Source organism: Lissotriton vulgaris, chromosome 7 (assembly GCF_964263255.1).
Source record: "Lissotriton vulgaris chromosome 7, aLisVul1.2, whole genome shotgun sequence".
NCBI classification, from domain to species: domain Eukaryota; kingdom Metazoa; phylum Chordata; class Amphibia; order Caudata; family Salamandridae; genus Lissotriton; species Lissotriton vulgaris.
The window spans coordinates 642,006,939-642,028,012 of record NC_141695.1 but is presented as its reverse complement, the minus strand read 5'-3'; the positions used below and the strand labels follow the sequence as shown (position 1 = coordinate 642,028,012).

At 47.1% G+C, this 21,074-nt stretch overlaps 1 protein-coding gene across 2 annotated transcripts in view; it reads left to right on the top strand.

Moving 5' to 3' along the window:
• The first annotated feature begins 344 nt into the window (after positions 1-344).
• Positions 345-21,074, top strand: part of LUC7L3 (LUC7 like 3 pre-mRNA splicing factor) — a 229,806-nt gene continuing 209,076 nt past the window's right edge. The window contains exon 1 of one of the 2 annotated variants that reach the window (XM_086930848.1): positions 345-514. In XM_086930848.1, coding sequence (XP_086786974.1) covers positions 413-514 — 102 coding nt within the window. In that variant the 5' untranslated portion in view covers positions 345-412. The remainder of the gene's footprint in view (positions 515-21,074) is intronic. The other variant, XM_086930847.1, reaches the window with a different exon arrangement.

The following is a 21,074-nucleotide window of genomic DNA, read 5'->3' as shown; positions in this document are numbered from 1 at the left end:
TTTGCCGCCGGCCGAACTGCATCGTACTAAGCGCCCGCCCCTAATAACTGAATCTCCGTCTAATAATTGGTTTTACTTTTTGAACCGTTCAATAGCTATCTGAAAGCAAATGCGTTTTTTTGTGAAACATCTTCAGGGGCCTGTGTTTCGTAGTATTCTGAAATATACATGTAGTTGCGTTAAAAAAAATACCACAAATATTATAAGTATGAAACAAGTATGAAACGGGTTAACGTCCCGTAAGGTTCCGAAAAATCATGTAGTCACAGTACAACTTCAAAATGGCCCCGTTATTTTGCACGATTAATTAGTCCTCTGTCGGCGTCGACTCCGCTTGTGCCACCATTTTCTTGTGTTCTAGGCATAGAGGCTTCAGGTAAACGAACAACTTGAGCTGGAGTACTCGGGCTGAATGATGTTGTCAGCCGCCCAGCTACTCGACGAGTTGATGGGCAGGGACCGTAACCTGGCTCCTGACGAGAAGAGGTGTAACGTTCGCTGGGATCACGAGACTGTGAGTGCTGCCTCTGTTTCAAAGCAGAATTGCCTTTTCTCATCTGACTCCTGGCTCAGAGGTCGTGCTCAAAGCTATGCCAGACCTTCTTCCCTGGCTTTGCTGGGCCAATAGAGGGTTACATGAAAACACATACTGGGAGAAGTAGATGCATATGTAGAAAAAAAACCAGCCTCCAGGGAGCTTATTTGTTCATTGACATGTTAGTCAACTACCTTGCTTTCTTTTGATATTTGCTGGCGTTGAAAGCCGGTTCAAATTCACGATCTCGGCTTACCCTTTGGTGTTTTCTTAGGTCTCGCCTAGATAGCTGTCTCTTTTAAGACCTTTTATTTTTTTCCAACAGTGAGCTTGGATTCTGCCAGTAGCAGACTTAATTGTCCCTCGCATGTGGTTGCTACTTGGTGGTCAGCCGTCGTAAGCTGCCTTCTTGTGTTTGTCCGTTCCCTGGAGCATGGGCACAGTACTTGTACCATCCCACTAGTTATTTTTTAGGTCTCCTAGGTAGCACGCATGCGCTGCCTTTCTGAAACATCAAGTAATCTGTATCAGGGGTGAAACTCCGCCTATAGCCGGGGAATTTCTCCTATCGCTTTCCATATGTAAACACTAAGAAACAAAGAAGGGGTTGGGCTAATCAGTACGGCTGAGCTCAACTCTGACAAAAACCAACAGAACGCTAATACTGATGCTTAATTCTCAAACTGCTACAGGCCCATTGAAATTAAACCATGTCACCATGTACCTCTTTTTCCGAACTATTTAATCAAAATCTTTTAGATACTCGCATGTATAATTCACAAACAATGACATCCATTTAAAAATTTTCGGGAAAACGCCAAGCTCTCTTCACCCACCAGAACCTATTTAGAACTTCCTTTCGCCCACAGCAACTTCTTTCACACACCCTCAATGCACCCATCTCTGTTAGTCTTCTCAAACATCCACTCATTCCACTCTCCATACGTACCAGCACACCCACCAGAACCCTGACCACCTTTTAATAGTTAATTTTTTACAACCACAAAAAAGAATTAGACAATACAAAAAGTCAAACAGAAAATACCCCTCCCTATTATTACTTTCTGTCCGTCGCGGCCAGCAGGCACGAGATGCTCCTCCACAATGCTTTTTTCACCAGCTTGGCATGAACCATGGCGATGTGCCTTGATTCTGCTTGTTAACAAAGGCGTCCATGCACCTATTCAGCAGCCTATTCATAATAGTTTGCGAAAGGATCAGCGCGGCACGCCACCCTACCTTTCCACCCTCTCACTGCTGCAGCACACGGCACTGCTTGACTTTACTTAATCTCCCCAGCTTTCCCCAACAACACTTCCCACCCAGGAATGTGCATTTAAATAGCCACAAACCGCGCTCCATGCTGCGCTTTAACTTTCTATTGCTATCCTTCACTTCGGATCAGAACCGTGTCTTTTGCTTTATTATTGCCATTTTATCTGTTGCGTGAACTCGCCAGCAAATCCGCTCCTGAATCGGTGCTTGATCCTTTCTGCGCCTTATTTTTAGGTCTCGCCTCTCAATGTGCATGCGCATTGAGCAGAGCGAGACTATAGGGGCTTAAATAAGCTTTACCTAGACTGGCGATTGACTGGCGATTTGATGCTGTGCCCGTGCGCTTTTAGGTCAATGCGCAAGCGCATTGACCTAAAATGTGCGTGCACATCATCAAATCGCCATCTGTTCCCCAGCAGCACTCCTCCCACACCTTTGAAGTGAAGCTTAGCTTCACTTCAAAGGCCCCTGCTGCTTCACACCCTCATCGCCGCTCTCCCCGCTCGGCCCCCTCCCCTGCCCGCCGTGTCGCATTTCTCCTCCCCCCTCCCCTTCTCTGCCTTCCCTCCGTCTTTAAGATTCATAGCATTGGCAACAATTAGTGTCATCATTCTTCAACTCCACTGCACTCCATTATTTGCTGGTGGAATTTTGAACTACTATCCGGCCAGTCCACTGAACGTAATGGAAAGACTAAGGCACCTTGTTGGATTTGGCCCCTTGTTTTTTAAACGCGTGTAATTTTGGCTCTCCCCGCTCTGCCCCCTCCCCTGCCCGCCGTGTCGCATTTCTCCTCCCCCCCCCCCTTCTCTGCCTTCCCTCCGTCTTCTTTTTTTTTTACCCGCTCCGCCCCCTCCCCTCCCCTACCCGCCGTGTCGCATTTCTCCTCCCCCCCCTCCCCAACACTGCATGTCCGAAGCTGGGAAAAAGCTGGTGTCCGCTTATACTAGTGCCATTGAATGTCGTGTCCTCAGAACTATTTTTTTAATTTAGTACATGAGCACTTCTTATAAGCAGGATTCCACATCCCACTTTTAAAACCTCAGACATAATCTCGATCACCCGCACGATCTATTGTTTTAATCAAATTGGTCCTGCACAGTTTCTGCCTATGCTCTCACTTACGGTAAGGTAGAGACTGTGTAGCTTCAACAAGGCCATTTTAGATTTGTAAACACTTTTTCATACGGTGTGTTTCGATATCTCTGCTTGTATTCCCCCCTGGCCTAATCTCGATCCCCCACACACTGTCATTTTTAATTAAGTTGGTCTGTGCCGTTTCTGCCTAAGTTCTCGCTTACGGTAAGGCAGAGACCGTACAGCTTCAACATGGCAGTGCTACATTATTAAACACTATTTCATACAGTGTGTTCTGCTTCGGCACTGCTTGGATTTCATTTTATCTCCCATGGCCTCCCCACACCACCTCCCACCCATTGTTGCTCAACTATGTCTCTTCCTCCCTCCAAGGGCGCTGGGAGGTACACTCCAGTAGGGTATGTTTCTAGTCGCAATGGAGCATGGCATGGCCAGCTACCACGTCCTGGTAAAGCCAGCAGCGAGGCGCCACTCCAGGCACATTCACACAGCCAGGAACTCCAAGCAGCTTTAAGTAAGCACTACACAATTCAGCTCCTGCTTTCAGCTGCAGAGATCGATGTATCAGCGCTGCTTGTATTTCACTTTATCTCCTGTGCCATCCTCAGATCACCTCACACCCATCACTGCTTGTTTAAGTATGTGTCCTCCTCCCTCCAGAGGCACTAGGACACTGCAGTAGGGTGTGTTTTCATTTGCAACAAAGCACAGCATGGTGGCTACCATGTCCTGGTAAAGCCAGCAGTGGGGACCCACTCCAAGAACATTCACAGAGCCAGGAATTCCAAGCAGCTTTAAGGAATCATTACATACCTCAACTGCTGATTTCGGCTGCAGAGACCGACACATCGGCTATGCTTGTATTTCACTTCATCTGCCATGCCATACCCACTCCATTCACCCGCCGGTCGCTGCTTGTTTACCAATGCCATGTCTCTGATTTTAATGATACTTGCAGCAGAGGACTTCAGAGAAAGAAAAAAAACACATAAAATGTGCAATCCAAGGAAATGCAGTGCAGACATAATATCGCAGCACCCATGGCTTGTAAGAATCTGGACACAAGTGGAGCTGAAGTAATAATTAGGTTAAAATCTGCCAAGGATGCCTTGAAAGTAAAGGGGGGGGTGGGTTCATCTGAGCAGGTATCATATTCGACTCCAGGGCAGGTTGTGATGAATAGTATTATTATTATCACATTCATTATTACCCCATTATATTGTATTATTTGTATATTATTATAGAATGTCATTCAATGCATGTATTGTTTCACGAGGAGCTCAAGGCCAGAGGAGCTGAAAGCATACTTAAATGAGATCCCTACAAAGGTATTTTCCAAGCATTATAAACACCCTTTCTGGGTGATACTCATAAGTATCTCTGGTGTGGGCAAGAGCTTTCTGCTTTGCAGATTCACCGACAAGTTCTCATCCGACATCTACACTGAGCTGTGGTAATTTCACATGAGTAGTTTCAAGCTGCAGCCAGTAAGCAGTCTGTCAGCATCTGCGTCAGTGTTTCCTCACTCGCACCCCCCCCCTCCAGTTCATTCCTTCTAATTTCCCTCTGCAGCGCCCGTTCTTATTATGTACATTGCCAATAGCTCTAACATTCACAATTGTGAGACTGATTGCATTGTAAATGCATCTTATTGATGGATTTGTGATTACATTTTGCCATCTTCTTATTGCTTTAATGTTGTTGATTGTACTACACGAGCTTTGCTGTCCAGATAAGACAAGTGCATTTTTCTCCTCTGACAGTTATTTACTCTAGACATGGGTACTCAAAAACTTTCTCTCGGGGACCAAATTTACAGTGTGGTTTGTGGCCGAGGGCCGCATCAGTGGGGGAGGGGCTATAGCAAAAAAAGAAAACTGTGACCATGAGGTTGAACACAGGCCCCTGCAGCGGACACCTTTGTCTACTGAGCCACCAGACCTGGCATGTCTGTGTGTGTGTGTGTGTATATATATATATATATATACATACATACATCTCCCTCTCTCTCTATCTCTCTCCCTCTCTCCCTCTGTCTCCCTCTCTCATTCACTGTCTGTCTCCCTCTCTCTCGCTGTCTCCCTGTCAACCTCATCCCTCTGTATGTCTCCCTTTCTGTCTCCCTCTCTCTGTTTCTGTCTACCACCATCTCCCTCCCTTTGTCTATCTCCCACTCGCCCTCTGTCTCCTTCCCTGTCTCCCACTGTCTTCCTCTGTCTGTCGCCTAACGACCAGAGCTGCCATCTAAGTCACGTAAATACAAAACATGTTGCATTCCAAATGCTATAGGTGTCACATTCGCGAAAGTTATAACTATTGGCGTTGTAAATGACAAAGCTATCAATTTAGCTATTTTAAAAACCAACAAATAAATAAATTATTTGTCATTTAAAAAACCAATAGCTCCAACGTTTCTAATGCGAGACCTATTGCATTTCCAATGCTTGTTTGTTGTTGTTGCTTTGCATACCCGAGCGGGCATGATGGCTGCACAGCATTCCTTTACCCACCGGGTGCGATCCTCTTCGTTATTTTAATTGTAAAACAAAATACAACTGTTGCCTTCGCCTCTCTCTTGAGCTGGAGAATGGAGGTTTTCGCGCTGCACCTAATACCGAGGATACACAAAAACCTCTTTGAAGTCTGTGTACTCTTCCTTTCTCCAAGGCTGTTGTAAACAGCGCCATCTTTTTGGAAGGTTCCCTTCTTAAACAGATCTGTAATTTTTGGTGTTATGTCAGCTCTAAGAAACTGGCTCTATACACACTACACCAAAATGAGGTATAGTGTGTATAGAGTCAAAGTGTCCCCAGAGGAAGGCAGAGGTTAACGTTAGATAGAACCTTACTCTTTAATAGTGGTTGTTTGTTCGAGCAGTAAGGCAGTATCAGAGGACAATGTTAAGCATTTGATGTGCACACTCGGTTAGCAAATGAATTCACACACTCAAGAACTGAACTCTAGGCCAATTGTTTTTGTATAAAAATATACTGTGATTTATTTTTAGAACCAAGCAGGCCTGGTACAGATAGGCATTAAATACTTTTCAGTAATAAGTTACGGGATATAGAACAATGCAATAAAACTTGTACTTTGTTTGATTTACGGGGAGCAGTAGTATGCGACACCTAGCAAATACAGTACATTGGAATGAATAGGCTTTTTTGAATAAATTGCAGGTAAGTTACTTTTACGTACTTTTCTAACTCCGTGTTGGATGCCTAGATTCAGCACTGGGACATATCCTGTAAACAGGTGAGTAAATGCATTTTTGTTCGTGCAATATTTTTTTTTTAAATAATATTTTCAGATTTCAAAACTCCACACTTAGAAACTTTTTGTAGCTGTACATTGAAATGAATAGGCTTTGTAAACAAAGTGCAGGTAAGTTACTTTTATGTTACTTTTTCTAACTCCGTGCTGGATGCCTAGATTCAGCACAGGGACATGTCCTGCAAACAGGTGAGAAAACACGTTTTGGTTATTTGTACCATTTTTAAAGAATATCTTTAGTTTTCAAATTTCCACACACAGTCGTTTTTTGGAGGGAAAATTGTCAATGTTATCCTATGGAGGAAAAACAGGTTATCGGTTTGCAGGTAAGTAAACCACTGTGGAAGTTAAGGTTCTGGGGTTAGACTCAGTTGTCTCCCAGGGTCAGTGATGCACTGGAATTTCACCCTCAGCGGCACTAGGGCGGCCGGGTGAAGAGTGTTGAGGCCCAATGTTATCCTATTGAGGATAGGGGGTCTCCAGTTGGGGGCTGCTGGCAAGCAGGCCACAAGGCTGTGGGAGCAAAGCTCCTAGGGCTTAGCTCAGGGTAAGTTGGGACCAAAGGTGCACCCTCCGCGGCACTAGGGCTGCCTTGTGCAGGGTGCTGTTTTGAGGTCTGGTGCCCTGTTGTTTTCAATGGAGAGCCTCCGGGACAAAGAAACACTGCAGGCTCGAGGATCTTCCAGGTGTGACCACCACTTTGAGGGGTAAGTTGGGATGTTGAGTGTTGGTTAGGCACGGTTGGTTTGGGCACACAAGGTCATGGGGCGTCGGGTGCAGGGGTGCTTTGGGACATCGTATTTTCGAACCCACTCTGGTTGCGGTAGGGGGTGGGGGGGTTGTGATGATTCTTCAAGAAACAGCCACGCAGAAGGCAGATGAAGGTAAGTTTATTGGTAGAACACAACCTGGCATCCGACCACCTCGACAGTCCAGTGCAACTGACCACTGTCGAGTGTCGTCAACCTAACTTTCACTTGAGAATAGTAATCCAATGTAGAATATAACACGCCCTCACGAGACAAACACTCGAGACACTGAACACACGCCAGGCACACATCCTCTTCCTTAGTGAACAAAAAAACAAAGAAGTAAAATAGGCTAACCAACCAAAGAAAAACAAAATTAAAATGTAACCTAGTCTTTGAGATATGAAGGAGGTCTGCACAGTCTATGTTCAGGATTGACTCCACTCCCAATTTCATTATCTCCACACTGCGACAATTGAGACAAAACCTCACTAGACTGCTGTGAAAAACTATTGGAAGTTAAATTAGGAATGAACATAGCAACTGAACATTCATCATCTTCACAAACTTGTTTGACACACATACCTCCCTTTTGATGCAAAGCCACTCTCCTTAGATTCCTCCTCTCGCCACCATCCAGAACCACAAAGAATTTCCCTACATTGACCACACGGAAAGGTCCCTTAAATTTGTTCAAACCAGCTTTGACTCTGCCAGATTTCACTTTAACCCAGTCACCTATTTCAATCTTGTCTCCAACAACTTCAGGAACACTCTCACCACCAGAATGCACCCAGTCCTTCAACCATGCGGGTATTAAAATTGAGCCTGGAAGACGTGCTCGCATAAGCTGAAAAGGAGACTTTAAGGGGACACTATGAACAGTAGTTCGATAAGACCAAATCATATCCTCAATAACACTTCTATGAGAGAAGCTATTAGCCACAGCAAGTTGGATGGTACCTTTAATTAGTCTATTTAGCCTTTCCACAATTCCATTATCCATGGGATTGTAGAGTGAAGTGCACAAGTGTTTAACTCCCCACCTTTCTAAAAAACACTTCATCTCATTGGAAGTTAACTGTGTACCATTGTCTGTCAAAATCGTGTGGAACTCTTTCAAGCAGGAAAAGCCCTTCAATCACTTTAATGGTAGAAATTGTGGTAATGTCTCATGAATTCAACACATAACCATCTAGAATGAACATCAACCACCACAACATCATAACGCATATCGCCCGACGAATCAGACTTAGGACCTATGAAATCTAAACAAATGTTAAACCAGGGTTTGCCCGGATCAGTGATTTGACCCATGATACTCTGACTACCAATTTTTAATCTTTTCTCGCTCTCTTTACAAGGATTACAAACCTGTACCCAACCTCTAATCTGTTCAACTATCCCTGGCCACCAAAAACTCTTGTTTAATTCTTCTGTTGGTCATACCTTGACCTAAATGGCCCTCACGTGCCAAATTAAAAATATGTAACCTTAAACCACAAGGTGGCACAAAACCATATCCCCTCATGATTACATCAGAACCAGAAAGAGACAATTCGTCTAACCGAAATAGGTACCATGCTCTCACGAGAAGCCCCTTTTTTTTATCAAAGAAACCACTTCTTGTAATGTAGAATCCAATTTCATTTCACTCATACATTGAGCTTTTGAGAACGCACCTAGAGAACACTCACAAACATCATCCACTAAGGCAACAGCTTCCTCATTGTACAAGTTTTCAGCAAAATTTTTGTCAACACTCTCCCAATCCACAGACATGCGAGATAAACAACCGGCTTGCACATTTCGCCATCCCTGAATAAACACAACATCATAAAGATACTCCTTGCAATCTAGCTGCAAACCTAGCAAGGCCTGCAGAACCCTTTCCTGCGCCACCAGCAGACAACATTTTCATCCAATGGCTTGTGGTCTGTTCTTAGTATACATTTCACTCCCCAAAGATACTCTAAAATGTTCAACACCCCAGAGAGCAGCAAGAGCTTCACGCTCTATTACCGAATAATTTCTCTCGGCCTGAGTAAGAGTCCTAGACGCAAATGGAATAGTCTTTTTAGCACCACACTGCAACTGAGAAAATACCACACCAATCCCAGTAAGACTGGCATCTACAGTAATATACGATTTACATGCAGGATCAAAAGGAGACAGAATCCCTGCGTTACAAATTTCATTCTTTTTTTTTTTTTTTTTTGGAAAACCTTTATTTGTAGAAAAAGTACACCGCTATTCAGCCATATATCCCGGAGGCCAGGCAGCATTGAGGTAGCAGGTAAGACCATGTACAATACTGTGCGCAGAAGCAATCGGGTTTAATTTTCAATAACATCGAACTTAGTATAAATAAACCAAAGAATAGGAAAGCCTCAAAAAGGCTAAGAGAGAGAGGCGTGCGCTAGGCACGAAAAGAAGTCAAAGAGAAAGAGGTGTGGCTGAGGACAGTACAGAAGTAGTGGAATTGCGCAGCGGGAGGGGGTCGAGGGCCGCACACCCATGGCAGCACACAACAGCAGTGACAACGAAAAAGCACGTGGGGGGTAACACACCAGGATAACCCATCTGGAACTGCGGGAAGGGGCACTACGGGGAAGGTTGGACTTCAGAGTCAGTCTCCATTGGGGGGGTCACAAATATCACCTCTGTAGGAGTTCCAGGCTCCCCACACAGACCTCCACATTCTAGGTTTGCCCCTGGTCACGTACACCGTCTGTTCACGCAGCATGCAGCAGTCCATGTTGGTTTCCCATAAGCTGAGGGAGGGGGGAGCAGGCGCACCCCATTTCTGGGCGATATCCCTTTTGGCCACCATATTACCCAGGGTGACCCAACGGGTCTGGGCTACACTGTAATCATTCGGACACCAAACATTGAGGAGACACCGCCGGGCCTCAGCCGGTAGGGCCACACCAGTCACTTCCGCCATCACCTCATGCACTCGCGTCCAATACCGGGCAACCCCAGGACACTCCCATATGATGTGCAGGAAAGTAGCAAGCATACCACAACCCCTCCGACACAGGCCATCTGTGGAAAGTCCCATATGTATGAGTCTAGGGCCAATGACATACACCCTGTGCAGTATTTTCAACTGCACAAGGCGGAGTCGCGCTGATATGGCCACCTCCCTGGGGGAGGAGATCGCTGACTGCCACTCCTCGTCGTCCATCTCTATACCATCATTCACCCAGTGCAACCTCAATCGCTCAAGCAGATCCACTCTCACATTGATGAGTTTTTTGTACGTCAGGGAGATAGCGCTGTCCGGCATGTGGCCGTCCAGTACCCGATCTTCCAGGGGTGATGACTCAGGGATCGCACCTTCATCAGATATGTGAGGGGAAAGGGCATGACTAAGCTGGGCGTGGCGGAAATATTCCGTCGGCGCCAGCTGGTACTCAGACTGTAGCATGTCAAACGACTTGACCCTCCCCCTCGCCATCATGTCCCCAACCTTAGATATCCCGATGGTGTCCCACCGGTCGAAACCTTTAGTGTTCCACAGCCTTCCCAGTATGTCCGAGTCATATAGGGGCGTGGCCAAGGTAATCCTATCTTTCCAGCCCAGAGTGTCAGTGACCGCACGCCATATATGCACCATCGTTTTGGTGGGGCCCGTCAGCTTCCGGTCCAAGGACCTGGAGTATAAGGCTCTATAATAGTTCCCGTCGTTCACGAGCCACCGATCCATGGCGTAGCCCGGGCTGGCCGCTGGGCCATAAAGGCCGTGGTTGATAGCCGCAAGCTGGGACGCCCAGTAGTAGCGTCGCATATCCGGTAGGGCGATACCCCCGTCGTAACACGGTATGGTCAGCTTGAGCAACGAGATTCGTGGCCTCCCATCCCACAACAGTGCCCGCTGCAGAGATTCGATCTCTCCAAAGTATTTGGCCGGGACCGGATCTTGGGTGTTTTGCAAAGCGTAGAGGAAGCGAGGTAGCGCCATCATTTTGAATAAAGCGGCTCTGCCCATTAGGGAGATCGGTAGCTTCTTCCATCCCTCGACATCTCTGCGTAATCGCGCAAGCGGTGGTAAAAGGTTGTGTGAGTATCGGGCTCGGGGGTCGCGCGACACGTAAATGCCCAGGTATCGAAAGCCCTGCTGGGCTATCTGTATTGAGCACCCCCGGGGGAGGCGCGGAGTGTCTCCACACAACGTGTATAGTGAGGATTTAGACCAGTTGATCACCAAGCCGGAATGAGTCCCGAAGGTACCCAGCAGGTCAAAAACCACAATAAGTGAGCGGCAAGGAGAGGTGAGATACAAGAGGATGTCGTCCGCGTAAAGCGACACTCGGTCCTCGAGACCAGGTGACCACGTAATCCCGGAGACATCAGGATGCGTCCTGATCCAAGCCGCCAGGGGTTCCAGTGCCAGAGCGAACAGGAGCGGCGAGAGCGGACAACCTTGTCTGGTGCCCCTGTGCAGCGCAAAGGAGGCCGACAGCCGACCATTGACAACCACATTTGCCAACGGTGCGGTATACAGCAGTCGGACCCATCCGATGTAAGTGGGCCCAAACCCCAACTTGGCTAGGACAGCCCATAAGTAGTTCCACTCCAACGAGTCGAAAGCCATAGTGGCGTCAAGCGAGGCGAGAACTGCAGGCTCACGAAGCAGGTGAGCACGCGCCATGACCGCGTGAAGTCTCCTCAGGTTGAGCGCCGTGTTCCGGTGCGGTATGAAGCCGGACTGGTCCGGGTGGACCAAGTCCGCGATCACACCCACCAGCCGGTTGGCCAGCAATTTGGCCAGGATCTTGGGTTCGGCGTTCAGTAGCGAGATGGGCCTATAGGACCGGCACAGATCACGTGGTTTTCCTTCTTTGTGGATCACCACAATGGTGGCGAGTCTCTGGTCGAGGGGGAGTTCTCCCGTCTCGCGGGCTTCAAGGAACATATTAAGCAATGGTGTGGCCAGCGCATCAGCCTTGAGTTTATAAAGCTCGACCGGGATACCGTTGGGTCCCGGTGCTTTGCCGGAGCGTAGCGAGCGGATCGCTAGGGCCACCTCATCCACGGACAGGTCTCGGTCCATGTCTTCTCGGTCAAGATCCGAGAGGCAGGGAAGGTCAATGTCCTCCAGAAAGGAGGCCGAGACAGACTCTGGGAGAGGATTGGCGGAGGCATATACCCCCTCAAAGTATTCAGCGAAGGACCCAACTATAGCAGCCGGGTCCGTCAGGGATAGACCGTCCTCACCCACCAGTTCTGGGACCACCCGGGACGCCAGTTCCCGCCTATCTAGCCATGCCAAGAGTTTGCCCGCCTTATCACCCGAGTCATATATCCTGCCCTGTTGTTCCCTGCTCAAGGCCTTCGCTGCATCAGTGGTGGTCGCCCGGAGTTCGGACTGTTTAAGGGAGAGAGCGTGAATCAAGTCGGGAGACGGATCCAGCTCCAGTTGGGCGCTCAGGTCAGCGAGTTCAGACTCCAGCCGCACCACGTCCTCGTCCCGGCGGCGGCAAGCCTCCGCAATCAAAGAGAAGGCCTCGCCACGGAGCACAGTTTTAAAGGCCTCCCAAAGGGAGACAGCGGAGTCAACGGAGCCAGTATTTTCGACAAAGTACCCGTCCATAGCTTTAGTCAGGAGAGCCCTGGTCTTCGGATCGCGAAAGTACCACGGGTTAATGGGAGCCACTCGCGAAGACGCGGGGATCTGGAAGTCAAAAGAGACCCAGACCGGAGAATGATCTGAAATGCCCCTAGCTAAGAGACGCGCGGTGGACACAGACTGCGCCTGGGCAGCCGGGGTGAGGACGTAGTCTATTCTAGAAAAGCTAGCGTGGACACCCGAGAGAAAAGTGTACTGCCGCTGGGTAGGGTGTAACAATCGCCAGCAATCAACCATCCCCATGGAACTCAAGAAATCAGGCAGCCAAGACTGGGAAGGGCGAAGATCCCTGGATGGAAAGCGGTCCAGCTCCCCCGAGACTACAGAGTTGAAGTCCCCACCCACCAGCAACAATCCCTCCGGGAGACCTAAAATGGCGCCTCCCAGGTCCCTGAAAGTAGTCTCCTGCAGCCCCGGGGGAACATAAACCGAAACCAAAACTAGCGTGCGGCCCTCCCACTTGCCCACCAACGCCACGTATCTGCCTCTTTCATCAGCAAGTACAGACTCCACCTCCAACGGGAGGGACGTGCGCACCATGATGCCCACCCCTCTGGAACCCGAGGAGAACCCTGAATGTGCCACCATTTTGTATCCCCGCCTATTCAAGGCCTTACAGGCATGTCCCACCAAGTGGGTCTCTTGTAGAAAAACTACATCAGGCGAACAGCGCTTGAGCATCTGCAACACAACACCCCTCTTAATACGGTCCCCCAACCCGTTAACATTCCAGCTCAATAAATTAAGAGATTTACCCCCCATCATCAAGGACGATCCGCGCCCCCTCCCCCACCCACCATATCGCCCACAGCAATAACATTTCAGACCAGTAGTTCCTCAGCCAGAACAAAGAGTAAGACAAAGAAAAAGTACGAAAAAACACACCCCAACTACCCACCACCCTGCACCCCTGCATCAGACTATAATCCACCCCAACTAGCAGTGTGCCTGTCGCCCCTTAACTAACCTACAAGAAGCCCACAGAGGAGAAAGGAGACATCCCATCCCCCCCCCGTCATCCCCCATATTAATTACAAAAAGAGTCAAAGTAATAGCAGCAATGTCAAAAGCCGAAGTCCCTCGCGGCAACCCAGCTCTCGGAAGGCAAGTAACCAAACAATCATTCCCGTGCTTCCGCGCCTCCGGTGGTCTCCTCCGTCTGGTCGGTCGGCTCATGTCGTTCCTGGGGCAGGGTATCAAGCCAGTGTCCCACCTCATCCGGGAAGTCAAAGAAGAAGGTCCGGTGATCACGCTCAATGTGAAGCTTAGCCGGATAGAGCATAGAGTAGCGTAGGCCCATTTCCCTCAGTCTCCGTTTCACCCCCGTAAAGCTCTGGTGCTTTTTCTGAACAGCCTGGGTGAAATCCGGGAAGAAGTTCACATCAGAGTTCTGGAAGCGGAGAGGGCCCGCGGTCCTCGATGCTTGCAGGATAGCGTCTCTCTCCCTGTAATTGAACAGCCTCGCGATGATGGGGCGAGGGGAGGCACCCGATTTCGGCGGCCCACCCGGGATCCTGTGGGCCCGTTCCACCGAAAAGAACTTGCTCAGGCCCCCCGGTGCCAAGTTCTTAACCACCAGTTCTTCCACAAAGAGCTCAGTCGAGCCTTCCTCGGCACACCGGTGATGCGAACATTTTGGCGCCGCGCGCGACCCTCGAACTCGTCCAGTCGACGTGCCAGCATTCCGTTAGACATTTTCAGGTCGCGCACCTCCAACTGTATATCAGACACGTCCGTGACCAGGCTGGAAGTCTTAAGGTCCAGCGATTTCACCCGGTCATTAGTTTTCCCGAGGTCGGTCCTGATGAGGTTTAACTCAATCTTCAGGGAGTCAACCTTGCTGGACAGTTCCTCGCAGAGAGTGTGCATCTCCGTCTGCACCCCCGATATCGCCCCCATGACGTCCCGAAGCGTTATCTCGGAGTCGTCCGGCGATTCATCTCTACCTGAGCCCTTAGCACGAACCACCAGTACCGGTGATCCCTTGGACTGGGAGAATCGCTCCGGAATGGTGAACTGGGACTGGGATGGTTTCCTGTTGAGCCGCTGAGATTTGCCTACGTCCGAGCCTCCCTTGCCTGCCATGTTGGCACTCTCGGGACGGGGGGATACCAGGGGCGAAAGAGTCCAGTGTAGTACGTCCAATGCACACGACGATATCTCCAAAGTCCAGTGTTGAGGCCGCCCAGCAAGGCGCTCAAGGGTCAGAAGCACCCATCAGGGTGAAGAAGCGTAGGCAGGGAGGTACCATGTGGAAACACCGCTGTACCCACTACGGTCGCCAGTGATGCGGGCGGAGCCTCCGGGATCCGTCGAGCTAACTGAGTCTAGGAATGTCCGATTTTCATTCCGAAAGCGGGTGCCGCCTCAGGACCGGCTTAGCAACCGATTCCCACAATCGTGGGACAGGATGGATCACAGGATTATTGCGGAGGACCGGGAGGTCTTCGGAGCTCCGAGCTCACGCGGCCATCTTGGTTGGCAGCGAAGCTCCTCCCACAAATTTCATTCTTAATTCGACAAAAAGAGTCAACTTGTGCCTGTTCCCAGACAAACCTATTTCCTCTTCGTAATAAGGCTCTTAATGGTTCAGAAATGTCAGCAAAGCATCTAACAAACTTTGAATAATATTCAACCAGGCCCAAAAAAGACCTGAGTTGATCCTTGTCTTTAGGAGGAGGTGCATTTTCAATTGCATCCAACAAATTCTTTTTGGGACAAATCCCACCACTGGTAATGGTGTAACCCAACTATTCAATCTCTTCAGATAAAAATACGCACTTGTCTTTGTTGACAGTCAACCCGGTGTTTTCCAATTTCCATAAAACTTGGCGTAAAATGGCATTCTGTTCATTAACAGTCTTGCCAGACACTAAAATGTCATCTTGGAAATAGACTACCCCTAATAGCCCTTCAAACATATTCAACATCATGCGTTGAAAAACACTTGCGGCCGAGACTAGGCCAAACGGCATACGCGTGAACTGATATGTGCCTTCTGTTGTGATGAACGCAGTAAGTGGTTTGGACTATGGATGCAACCTAATCTGATGGTAAGCACTTCTGAGATCTATCTTCGAAAATGACCTACCACCACCCACTGACTGTAAAAGTTCATTAATATTGGGAAGGGGAAAAGTGTCAACAATTATGTCACAATTAAGTGACCTGAGATCAATGCAAAATCTAAGGCGGCCATCCGGCTTAAGTGTCAAAACAACTGGAGAAATCCATGGGGATGCTTCAACAGGCTCAATAACCTTACTTTTTAATAAATCATGAAGCAAATCCTTGAGACCTTGTCTAACTGACAACAGTACTTTCCTAAGCTTGTGTTGGATTGGTGTGGCATTGGGTTTCAAAATTTTGTGTAAATAATTTTTAACACACCCCAATTTGTCTTCAAAGACCCCACGTGCACCATTCAAAATGTCCCCATTTTGCATGTCATCATCAACCACCATAACACAATTGGGTGACCTAGGATTGATAATATGTAAATCAAATTGGTGCATCCACCCCAAAATTGGTGGACTTTCTTTGGCAATATACACTTTCCTGTCAACACTCCTAGTTCTAAAAGCAATGGTCTCAAACATGTAGGCCAAAATATCAATAGTTTGACCTTGATGCCTACTGGACTAATGTCTTTTTTTGATAAAATTACACCTTTCCACAAAGTAGTGAACGAGGGCTCAGGAATTATTGTAAAAAGAGATCCTGAGTCAACCATTAAAAACACCTTCTGTCCACACACTGTGAACTCTACAGAAGGTCTTGTTAATCTACGAGCATCAACATCAACTTCAGCAACAAGACAATCATTGTTTTCTTGTACAATCAATACTCTGTTTGTGCTTTGAGAATGGTCAGAGGATTGTAACACATTAACTTTAGATTTGTTCTTGTCTGAATTATCATTTTGCTTGCACATCCGAGAGTAATGGCCTTTGCGTCCACATTTCCTACAAACTTGTTCAATAGCATGACACTTCTTGAAATCTCCCACATAAAATTGACTACCGCAACGCCAACCGTGCAGGGGCAGCAGGCAGCGCAGAGGCAGCGGGCAGTGCTGGGGCGACTGGCAGCGCAGGAAAAGCAGCAGTCACCCATGGCCCATGGAGAAGAGGACCAAAGGTGTCTCTGTGTCCCCGAGCATTGTGAGGCCTGATTTCCACCCCCCCCCCCCCCCCCCCTGTCGATTTAGCCTGACTTGCTTCCAAGTTAGTCTGCAGCCTCTCTTTACGGAGACCAGTCCCCATTGACTTATTTTGGGCACCCAACGCTGTTTTGCACCCCTTCATCCGGCCACCCTAGTACCTGGTTGGTGTTGCCTTGGTTGGCGTTGTCTTGGAGCTTGCCCCCCATTCACCTTAAGTCCCAGAGATTTGTCTTGTAAGTCGCTGTGCTGAACCTGAATGCAGTACTTGTTTTTCCTCCCATAGGATAACATTGCAGCTTTTGAAAAATTCACAGTGTTGAGTTTTTAAATGCAAAAGTATTTCTTTTGAAAATCGTACTTACCAGATCGTATTGTTTCTGTTGCCTAAATATATAAAGATACGTTATTTTTATAAATTGGTGTGGATCTCCTTATTGAGTCATGTGCATAATTTATTGACTCTACTGTGAGTTTGGTGATGTCTAACATTACCCTCTGATAAGCCAAAGGCTGCTCGACCATGCTTACCCCCCCCCAGAAGAACTCTTTGGGATTGCTAGAGCAAGCCCCTGTCCACTCATAAGGGAACCCATGGACTCCTTGCAGGATATCTCATTTGGTATATCCTATAAGTAGCCAGCTTCCTACATTGTCGATGAGGAGTAATACTTCTTCTTTATCTAGTGTAATATTGGTATGGTGTAAAGTGAATTGAATTTGGCTACAAGAAGGAATAAAGGGGCTGGTGTCTGAACTAAATCTTTTTCACTGGACTGAGGGGGGCAGTTCGTAAATAGTGATTATTGGATACTCTCCAGATTCCTTTAGAGGGCAAGAAGGTGGTTTCTGATATCAGTAGAAGTTAAGTCTCTCCGCCACCAGTGTTTTGTTTTAATTTAGGTGAGATAGGTTCACTGTTCTTATTTAATAAAATAATTTTTTTAACCAATCAAAAACATTTAGGTCGATCCTGGAGCACTGTGTTCGAGACCTGCTGTAGTCACTCTGTAGACATGATGTATTCACTCTGTGGCCTTTAAACGCACCCAGGGCTTTTCATTGGTTGTTTAGACTGGCTTTCGAAATCCCTTTGCTGTCGTTGGTGAATAGTTAACATTTGTCTTACCTTTTTGGCTGATTTGTCCTGCCCCTGCTACATGGATCCTTTCACTATCGGCCATATGTTTAGTTTTGACACACTCCTTAAAAAAACAAGCATTTGCAATGCAATAGGTCTCGCATTAGGAAAGTTTGAGCTATTGGTATTGTAAATGACATTTTTTATTTATGTGTTGGTTTTGAAAATAGCGAAATTAATAGTTTTGTCATTTACAATGGCAATAGTTTTAACTTTCGCAAATGTGACACCTTTAGCATTTGTAACGCAATATGTGTTGTATTTACATGACTTAGATGTATTGATATTACAAATAACAATGGTTTGTAATTTTTTTAATAATTAATACTTTTAAAAAAGTTATTGTAACAAGAAGGGCAGTTAACTGTCATATTCAGCATTCTTAGGGTCCTCAGTGTACTTTTCTCCCTTTACCCCGGTCCAGCTAAGAAGCAGTCCTGATGCTTGTGATGCCGGATGCTGAAGGTACAGCAGAAATGCAGCAAGTGTTCCTGGGGCCACCCTGTCTTTCATGAGCATCAGAAGTCGTCTCTGGCCTCCGGTCTTGATATCCCACGATACAGGGACAGGTTAGTTAGTTGCCACTGATCAACTGGTCTCCCGTTACAGAGGGGTTGGTTGTAGGTAGGTTTTTCTTTCTTATAGTGTAACAAGAGTCCACATCAAAATTGGCCTTGGTTTCCACGGCCTTAGAGACACATCGGATTGGTCAGGACTCAGTCTTTCAACAGGCATTTTGGTGACCAGGCGTTCATGGGCAGCTAAGCTCTCGAGATTGCTGGCTTCTTCCAACTTTTAAGACTCTGGCCTTGAACAGGGGGCTAGTCAACATGCCTTGGGGTCACTCACTTTGTCCTGACACCAGAGGAGCTCTTTTCCACAGGTGGACACAGCAGCCACAGTCCTCTTTGCAGGTCTTTCAGGTGCAGTCCCGTCTTTGGTACATGCTCTCTTTGCTGGGTCCAGGGAGCAGCATGGCAGTCCTTCTGTCATCTTTCTAGTTCAGTAGCGATCTGAGGACTGTATGTCTGGGGCCACTTTTAGGTCTCATTCGAGTTTGCTGGAGTGGAGGACTCACTAGCCAATGGGGCAACAGTTTTTCTGTGGCTAACCATACCAATTTACATTACTTACTGGGGATTTGCCTAAAAAAAAAAAATCGCAGAGAACCTTCACTGCCTGAATCAAAGATGCATCAGCACTTCTTCCCATTTGAAGAGCTCTTGGCACACCACTAAAGTGTACACAGTAGAATGAATCACCCCTCATGAAAAACTGGTTCTGCAACAGGCTTGCACCCTCTGTAGGAGATTCCAGCCTGTCTAGTGAAACTGGCAGGCGCAGGTGCGATAGGCATGTGCTTCTCTGAGGTGTTAGCCTCTTAAGTTGGGTCTTCTATGGCCACCACCCGGTCGTCATCATGGTAGAGGTCACACTCCATTCCACCTGAAATTTCCTATGCTCACTGTTCCTGGTAACGCTTCAATCTTAAGGGGGACAGCCTGCTGTCTCGGGTGACAAAAGCTGTCCTCTACCAGAGGTTAAGGTAAAAAAGTGGTGACTTTCTAAAGTCCGCTTCTTATTAATAGTTACTCAAAATCCGACTCAGCATTAAGTCGGGTTTAACGTAATGTAATAAAGAATTTGATACCTTGGAGTACTAGATTTGGTAGTACCATATGGAAATTAGTACTACTGTACATGTTAGCCAATGGGGCTACCAGCCTTACTACAGTTAAAAAAGCCATTTCAGGTTTGGACTGTCAGGGAATGTCAAACACAAAAGGAACATGTCCTTTTTTGAAATAATTAGCACCCCGTCAGGTGGGTTACCAAGGATTTCCCTACGGGTGGCTTATTAATAACAAGCACTTTATCAGAGAACTAGGATCAAGGTGCTAAGGGACAAGGAAAGAATGGAAGAACCGGAAAACGGATGAGTTAGACAGGGGTCAATTTCCACCGGGGCTGGTTGTAGAGAAAGGTGCAATTGTAAACATGAAATGTAAGTCCTGAACAACATGATGGCACATAGCACCTGCACCTTCCTAGAGAGAAAGGCCCATAGGCAAACCTCCCGCTGCTAAAGGGAGAGGGTTGTAAAGAGGGAGTATTGACTAACCACAAAATTGGAGACTAAGCTCACCGGGTACGGACCAATGAAGAAAATATGTGTTTACCGCATATAACCAGAAGTAATTTCGTTATTTTTTAAGTTTGACACAAGAGCCGAACGCAGATACTATGGTTCTTTTTTAATGCCCTTTTACTGTAATGCAATGGTTTTAATTAACTTATGCAAATAAACTTCAAGCTATACACGTACCTCAATGATATAGTGGTTGTAGGTATTGTGAGCTCGATTTTGGTACATACAACTTTCACACCATATCCCTATGTACAAGGCAAAAGTCTTGCACTGCCGAAGTTCACCAAGCCTCATCTTGTCCCATCTCACTTTTCTTACCACCTTCCACCCCCGTTATGATGTGCATGTGCACGTTATGAAAGGTGTTCCCAATACTCAACCAGGTGTTTGCGAAATGTGTGTTCTTATGTTAAATTAGGGCAAAATTGCGCATAGGTATGTGAAATTCAGATTCGTAATTTCGAGCTTTATTTTTGTTCACAGTGCGTCCTCGCTGCATTTTTTAAATACATATTCAGAATATTCTGTGTAATCCCTCTTGTATCAAAGCTTAGTTGGTTTCATACCCCTCCATACAATCAATGTACTAATGAGCGGGGTGTGTTTTTAGGGGGCCATTAACACCAAATATGGTCCCTTTAGTAGTGGACTAGGATATCTGAATAAGCAGGTGTGGATAGAGGGCACATGTTTCGATACATCATGTAAACCTACAAAATTCCTCTTTATTTTCCACCTAACATCCTTAGCGCAAGCGCTTGTGTTATGTGGGAAAGTGTCTGTGGTGAGCAGATGAACGGGTCGGGGCGCTCGCTCCTTGGTCGGGCTGAAGGCAGCATTTATGGTTGCACGGCGATGCTAGTCGAATCCTGAAGGTGGTGCTGTTGTTCCAGGACCACTCCCTTCTGTGTGGTTAATTACTGCGAAAAGTGTTTTCTATGTAAACTGCAGAAAAGTAGTTTCCAATTAATATCTTCGTAAACTGGTACAGCTACATGCATGCAAATTGTTGTATGTTGTGTTCAAAAATCGCTGCCGGAGATCAAAAAGAACGTAG